At 31.8% G+C, this 8,314-nt stretch overlaps 1 protein-coding gene across 1 annotated transcript; it reads right to left on the bottom strand.

Moving 5' to 3' along the window:
* Positions 1-6,004: 6,004 nt before the first annotated feature.
* LOC112509451 (rubisco accumulation factor 1.1, chloroplastic-like) lies at positions 6,005-7,590 on the bottom strand. The gene has a single exon (XM_025114418.1). It carries the CDS (start codon positions 7,538-7,540, stop codon positions 6,203-6,205), a length of 1,338 nt encoding a protein of 445 aa, XP_024970186.1. The 5' UTR covers positions 7,541-7,590; the 3' UTR covers positions 6,005-6,202.
* Between the last annotated feature and the right edge of the window lie 724 nt (positions 7,591-8,314).

Below are 8,314 nucleotides of genomic sequence, written 5' to 3' on the forward strand. Positions count from 1 at the left end.
ATTATATTATTTTTTTATACTTTGAGTTTATTAAATTAATTAACTATTATAATTATATATAATATATTTTTAATATTACTTATTATACTTTAAATTTAATTTTAATATATAATATTTTTTTTTAAATATGTATTATGTATGTATGCATACATGTATACACACATATACACAGGTGCATATATATATATATATATATATATATATATAGTGAGGTCCATGAGAAAATGATTAAGTTAACTGTTTCAACGGATATGATTAAATAAACATTTACAACAATATTTTTTAAATTATAAAACCTCAACTCCATCTATTTTTTATTCGAAAAAGAAAAAAAATAATTTGTGAAGTAAATTACACCAAAAAACAATAATATTTTTCTCACTATTGATGTATTTTTCTCCTCCATTTTTTGTGGTTTTTCGGTTTTTTATTTATTTTGCGTTGAGAGAGAGAGAAAGTTGTGTTTAGGGGGAAACAATAAATAAATAACCAGAAAATAAAGACGGATGAAAAAAACATATCAATGTGGTGTAATTTATTTTGCTCTATATTTGTTTATATTTCATTTCTTTCCCCGAATAAAATTAGGGGTGGTGCGGTTTTTATTTAAAAAAATATTATTATAAACGTCTACTTAATCATATTCGTTGAATCAATTAATTTAGTGGTTGATGAAGGTGGATTTTTCTTAAACAATTGAACCTCACTATATTTGTGTGTGTATATATATATATATATATATATATATATATATATATATGTGTGTGTGTTGGGGGGACCTATGTATGCACACGTAATACATATTTATTTGAAAAAGAATATTATATATTAAAATTAAATTTAAACTGAAATAGTATATATTAAAGTATAATAGTTAACATATTTTAATAAATTTAAAGTATAAAAAATTTATTTTATTTATTCATTAGACTTAAATTACAAATTTGGACCTGTGGTTTGTGTGGACTTTACGAAAAATTTCCCTCGATTAAAGACCAAAAAGGAAAATGATGAAAATATCCTCAAGGTTAACAGAGAAACTGGATGACCATTAGAAGAAGGGACCAATTTATTACAAATGATATACCACGAGTCCTAATAAGTAGAAAATGAAGTTCATAGACGATTTTCGTAAAAACCACCAAATCACAGGGACCGAATCCATAAGTTACTCTTCTTTAATTTAAATACTTTGAAGTTTCGTTCTCTATTTAAAAGAATCTATGCAGGAGGTGGCACAACCTACAACAAGGTTAACAACGATACCATATCATTATTTAAGTCAACAAAGGCGTCCAAAAGGAATTTCAAGAGGTGGAGCGATGATCATACTCATTCATCCATAACGATATTAATTTTGATATATGATAAAATTTATATTTATTTTTATAAAAGTTGTAAAAATAAAAATACTTAACACACTTGAGATGTAGTAATAATATAATATTAGTTGTACGAGTGCAATTTTATTCGGCAAAAGTCTTGAATTGTTCAATTTTGTAATTGTTGACTTTTTTTCTCGATATAGAAAAATCTATGTTACGATAAGATCTCTTGTGGTATAAGTTTAAGGGGTATCCAAATATATATTGGGTCCATTAAAACTTGTGAAGAACACTAAAAACATTTTCGATTGATACGTTTGAACAATATCGATTATTAAAACCAAACCTCAAATTTTCAATAAAACAAACAAACAAACAAACCTAGATGGTTGGTTTTGATCACACTTCATTGAAAACGAATGATTGGTGAATATTATGACATAAATCAATGACCGGTTAAAAAAAAACCAATCATTTTATGATATATCATTTGTCTATGTTCGTAAATCTTGTTTCTTTTTGTTAGTTTCTAGTTGTAAATATTACAACAAAGGCATGATCGTTAAGCATGCCAACGACTCCTTACGGACTCAATGCCTCCAATATTTTGGTTACCCATCGATTGGAAATAGGAAACTTAGGAGGTGTTTGGTTTGACGAAATGATTTTGAGGTTTGGATTTTGTAAAGGGATTTGGAATATTTGGTTTTTAGGATTTTAGAATGAAATTGAATTCTATCATTTATAAAAAAAATTATAAATAGTAATTTGTTTGTGGAAATCCCATGTAGTTTGATTTTGTGACGAATGTTTGTGATTTTGGTGAGTTCTTATTTAATAATAAAATATTCTTATTTAAGAAAATTAGAAGATGTTTTATTCTTTTGGTTGCATGCGTGTAGGACCTTGTTATAGCCCCGTGAATCATTTACCTTGGAATTTGGATTTTTTTTATGATTTTGCAATTAATTTAAAAAAATACTAAAATACAACAACAAAGAAGTCAACATTGTGGAATTTATTTTTAATTTAATTAATTTGAAGATAAGATAATAATTAAAAAAAAAAAAGGCATTTTGATATCATAGATAAATCATGTCCACATCAATAACAATCTCAAAATTAATGCTTCTCGTGGGACATCCGAATGTAACTTCAACTTTATTTTTGATTTCATCTTCATATATTTATCCTTATCATGTAACATAAAGATATAAAAAAACTTAAGGATAAACTGTAGATATTAATCTAAGATTGAAATAAAAAAAAAACAGTTTTGGTCCTTTATGTCTAGACGAGTTATATTTTTTGAAATTAATGGTCGGTCTAAAAAATGACCATATCCTTCTTGTCAGGGTGAACAACATAAAGATTGACCAGTTTTGGAAACCTGGGTGTCTGGACTTGTTTTCACGAAAGTAATATTAAACTTTTTTAGGATTTCTTTTTTGTGCAGTTCGGACTGGTATAGACTGACGGACCCATAATAGTTACGACCGTCTAAGAGGACCAAACGTCCGGTCGGAAGTGATTTTTTAAGTATTTTTACTAGAATAAGTTTTCAGTAATATGATAAAGTGATTACTTATTTATGTGTCAAATATTTAGTTTCATACTAACTGTGACAACGTCTGTTGTTTGCCTTGATTTCGAAATTTTTCATCCATCTTCCATAATCAACGTTCTTAACAATATAAGATTCTTTTCATATTATTAAGTTTTTAAATAACTGAATTTGTTATAGAGTTGAACGATTAATTATCTTATACTATTACAACTTCAAACAACAAAAACATAAACCATATATACAAGTACGAGATGTGCATACACATAGAAGAGTTTCACCATGATGCATAGGGCTTGTTTGGGTCGTTTTTACTTTTTGCGTAATCTTTACGCTAATTCTTGACACTTCTCTTTTGTTTCAAACCAAGATCAGAAAATACGAAAGGCTCAATGTTATTAACCAATTTGTTTAATAGAATTGTAAACTTTTGACACATAACAATAAAACATATAAGATCATAAAATAATCAAAGTATTAAAATTCATGTTGGTTTTAGTTTTGGCCAATCATTTGATTTGTTTACTCGTTTAATTTTTTTTTTTTTTGCACTTATCGGTCATATTTAATATAAATAATTGACCCTCTATAGATATGTGTTACTTTAATGAATGACTATCCTTGGTGCATGGCCAAAATAGTATACGATCCTATACATAGAATTTCGTAACTCATTCAATATACTTAAATTATATGAACATATCTAGAAAGAAAAGGTGACGAACATGCATCTAGCCTCGACAAATATGTTTTATTTAGAAATGACTGAGTTTTCTATCTTAAAACAATTGTATATTTTGGGAACTTTATATCATGGTATGCATTTCAGATATGAAATATAAATGATATGAGGTTTGAGAAGGTGCGTACGAAAGACCTACCATCGTTCAATTTCACATCCATACACGATTGTTTCAGTTTAATAACGTTCATAATAGGTTTATGTTTTGGAAATATATTCCTGACAACTCATAAATTCTCGGTTTAATTCAGTTTAGCAAATATACGCTACAGAACTACGAATCATATTATTTCACCTTTTCGACCATGTAATCGGTTGGTATATTGAATTGGATCGTAATTCATTTGGGCAAAAGAGGTTTAAAATTGTATTTGTTGCTGTGTGAGTGTGTGTGACAAGTATTTTAAGGCTGCATGCGAACTTAAGAATTAATGGATTGGACTTCATTTGAGCCCAATGGGAGTTAGTTAAACTTAAAGTGTTTGGATAAGCCCATTGGTTGAAGCCCAAGCCCAGAAGTATAAAAGCCCAATGGGAGTTAGTTAAACTTAACATATTTTAAAACAGAGCAAATTACAATTTTAGTCCCTATGGTTTGTTGATAATTTTCATTTTCATCCTATGGTTTAGAAATTACAATTTTCGTTCTTGTGATTTATAATTTATTCTTATTTTTTTTCTCTGGACTAAATTCCTACATTTAAGTATAAGAGACTAAAAAATGAAGAATGGTAAACCACGGGGACCGAAATAACAATAAATTATAACTCATAAGAACGAAGATAACAATGAATTACAAATCATATAGACGAAAAACCACAATTTCTCAACCATAGGAATGTTTGACAAACCACAAGAACGATAAATTAACTTAACCTTTAAAACATTAGGTATAGATAAATCATATGAAATCTCGTAAAATACCAACTACCCCATGGGATTTCTAAATCCAATGTTTGTGGATTCCAAATTCAGACTTTTCTTTAAATCAAATGCAAGATTAAAATGGAATCCAATTCCAAATCTCATCAAATCCCACAAAGCAAATGGACTCGTATGTAACATATAACTAGTGTTGTACACCATGCGTTGCACGATGACGATAATTTATTTTAAGAAAAAATATTGAACTAAGTTAAGTGGTCTGATCATTTATGTGTCAAATATAAACTAATAAGAACCAATGTTAAAATTGATATGAAGCCACCTAATCATCAATTGTTGTTTTTTTAGTATATATATTGATGGATGATTTTGTTTTTTAATTAATATTTTATATAAATACTTGTTTCACAATTTTTTTTGTGGCCAAAATGAGTCATCCATGTGAGTTGACAGAAATATATTTCTCCTCCCTTTGTATATCAAACTCTTTCCAACGAGTCATCGTCTCATCAGATGTGCGAGATAACCAACCAAACCAAAATTCAAGATTTAGAAAATTACTCAAATCCATGAAATCATCTCATCATCATTGATTGTTCTTTTAATAATTTCATTTTCTCCTTAACTTTTATATAGATAAATCTTGTTGCAAAAATATAACCTGATATACACATATCTATTCTCTAATTTATCATCTTACGACCTATGTGGAATAACCAAAATAAAATCAAATTCAAGATTTTGAAATACTCAAATTTTATAATGTCACCTCAAAGTTGTTCCATTATAATAATAATAAAAACTAGTTAGAGGCCAAAAAATGGCTTATATAGTTATATTGCTCTTTTAATTTTCGAAAGCATCACATGCTTATTTTTATATATACTTATATCACTCTATCAAAGTATCTATTTTTCATCAATGCGGAATTACCAAAAACCATCTAGAATGCAAGATTTTAAAATATATCACTCTCAATATTTTAAAATCATTTTTTATATGAGATAAACAAACTTAACCACATTTCAAAATTTAAGAAAAATATTCAAATCTCATAATAACAATTGCAAATGAAACACTTCATTCTGCTATCTTTCTTCCCATCAACATGTGATAGACAAGCTTAACCATATTTCAAGATTTAAAGAATACTCAAATCTCATAGTCTCAATCCATTCTACTTGGTTTCTCCTATGTATAACTATTTGGTTTCTCTTTTAATATATATAGATATCATCAACACACAGATGAAATCCAATTGCAAAAAAGAAACAACACAATAGAAGTATGAATTCCTATTCATAATAGATCTTGTAGGCAGTTCTCCCATATGTATCCTTGATCTATAAGCTCAAAAGATCACTCTTCATCACACCTCCTTTCCTTCTTAAGATGAGAATGGTGTCTTCTTGGTACCAAATTTTAGACAGGAGGACAACATCAACTCAACCAAAAGATTTGGCCTTTATCTATCATCACTCATTCATATACAGCTTAATTTAGAGCTGATCAAAAAAAGCTTTTATTGCTAATCACTTTCCACTTTTCAGCTATTCATATTACAGAAAAATAAGACCATACAACATGACTCAGTTGTACAACAGAGGTGTATATTTCACTCACTAACCTCAAGGGGATGACAACAATCCAACCACTTCAAAATCATCAATTCCTTTCCTTGCTGTTTCATTCCCAATCCTCATCAGCCAACTCATTCTCATTATCATCTCTTGGTGGCCTAACAACTATAACCACATTTCCTAGACTTTCTTTAACACCCTTCTCTTTCAATGCCAATCCTCTTTCCACCTTCAACTCATCTTCACTCACTACTAAATAGAACCCATCATCAGCCACCACCTCTTTGCTACCTCTATCAGCCACCACCAAGATAGCTTCTTCCTTATACCACCTGTTCACCCTCCATGGCAAAGCTCTTGCATCAGCAAATGCCACCACTACTCCGCCTCTTTTCATCCGTACCACCGGCTCCCACGCAGGCAACACCACCCATCTCCTCCAATCTTTCTCTGCCTCCACTATACCAAAATCCCCTTTACACCTACTTTCCCAAGGTGCTGCTTCCACCCCCTTCTCCCTCTCCTCCGCCCCACAAACCGGTAAAACGGCCACCACCGTGGCCTCCGCAATCTCCCCAAGATGCAACCTCACCACCGGAACTTTCACCCCATCAACAACACCTCCACCTCTTCCCTCCCCTTCTGCAGTCTCGTCATTTCCATCCAATTCCTTTGTCACCCACTCTCTTGCTCGCTCAGAAACAGCCACGGCCAATGCCTTTTCCAATGCGGACGTCCGCAATTCTGATTCCCGGTTTTCGAGCGCCTGTCTATAGTACATAAATGCCAAACAATCCGCTGGAATCGTGTAATCAAAGCAATCCCACCCACGATCGCCGCGTCGACGAGGGAAATCCTTGATTGACCTAGCAAGTTCCTGCGCATCGCTCGGTTCAAACTTATTTTCAAGCATGTACCTGGCTGCCGCTGCACGCTGGTTAATACTCAACAACCTGATCTCATATAACAATTCTGCACCACCCTTGTCGAAAAACTCGAGGGTTTCCGCCTCAACACCCGATTGAACCAATGTATCACGAACCTGAGCAGCTACAACGAGTCGATTCTGGTCAACACCAGTGATGCCAGTTAGTTCTTCTATGGTGGGTGGAGCAAATCCTTCCCGAATGAGAGTAGGGATGAGAGGGGCGTACTCATACCACTGACCTAGACGATTGGTAAGAACATCAAGGCGGCCTGCTGTGTCGAGGTTACGAAATTGAGGTGGAATTGGGGATTGGGATGGTGGTGGACGGAAGGGCTGGTAGAGTTTTTGCTGCGGCGTTGGATTTGAGGAGGGGATAATGGTGGCTGAGATAGATTTTGGTAGGAATTTGGTGGGTCTGTTGATATGGTGGGAAGGCAAAGGAATTGGGGAGGAGAGAAAGGAGGAATTGAGGAAATTAGAGGTAGGCTTGGGGGAATTTACAGTTAAAGATAACATGGTGGAAGAAATGGAGGAAACCTTATCCTCTGGTTCTGATGGTTATGGAGAAGAAGGTGGAGGAAGATGGGCTTTTCGAATTATATGCTACTTTTTATTTTTCTTCATTTACATTCTTCCCCCTCTATCTTCTCTTGAATACAACATTTACACCCCCAACTTCCTTCCTTGGCAAAAAAAAATGTGCGCTTTGGTAACATTGAGTAGTCAAATATCATTGGACTGGACATGATAGAACTGGACATGAATAAAAGGCAAAATTGAACAGTATTGGAACAAAACATGAGAGGTTTAATGGAAGTTATTTAACAATGTTGACCAAATTTGTAACAACTTTCCAAATGTAAGGTAGTATCTGGTACAAATAGAATAGAACTGAGACGGGACAAGACATGACAAGACTAATTGTTTGTCCTATGTTTGGTACGACTAGGACAAGACAGGACGAAACTGTTAAAATGACCGTATTACCCCTAAATGTTGTTCAATGTTATTTTTATATCATATAATGATTGTAAATGACAACAAATCAACCAAATATATATTTAAATTATTTAATCTATGATATCAATATTTTTTTTAACATTCCAATACCACATGTAAATAACATTTGTCATACCACAAATTTTAAATACGCACATAATTTAAAAAGTTTAAACACAACAATTGTAAATAATTTTATCAAAAGTTTAACATTTCAAGAATGGAGGCTGGAATCGACAATGGAGGCTCTGGAAGAGAAGAAAAATGATGCAATTAAATTAGGTTTGTATT

The sequence above is a fragment of the Cynara cardunculus genome (genome assembly GCF_001531365.2).
Source record: "Cynara cardunculus var. scolymus isolate 2C chromosome LG 3, CcrdV1, whole genome shotgun sequence".
Taxonomy (NCBI): domain Eukaryota; kingdom Viridiplantae; phylum Streptophyta; class Magnoliopsida; order Asterales; family Asteraceae; genus Cynara; species Cynara cardunculus.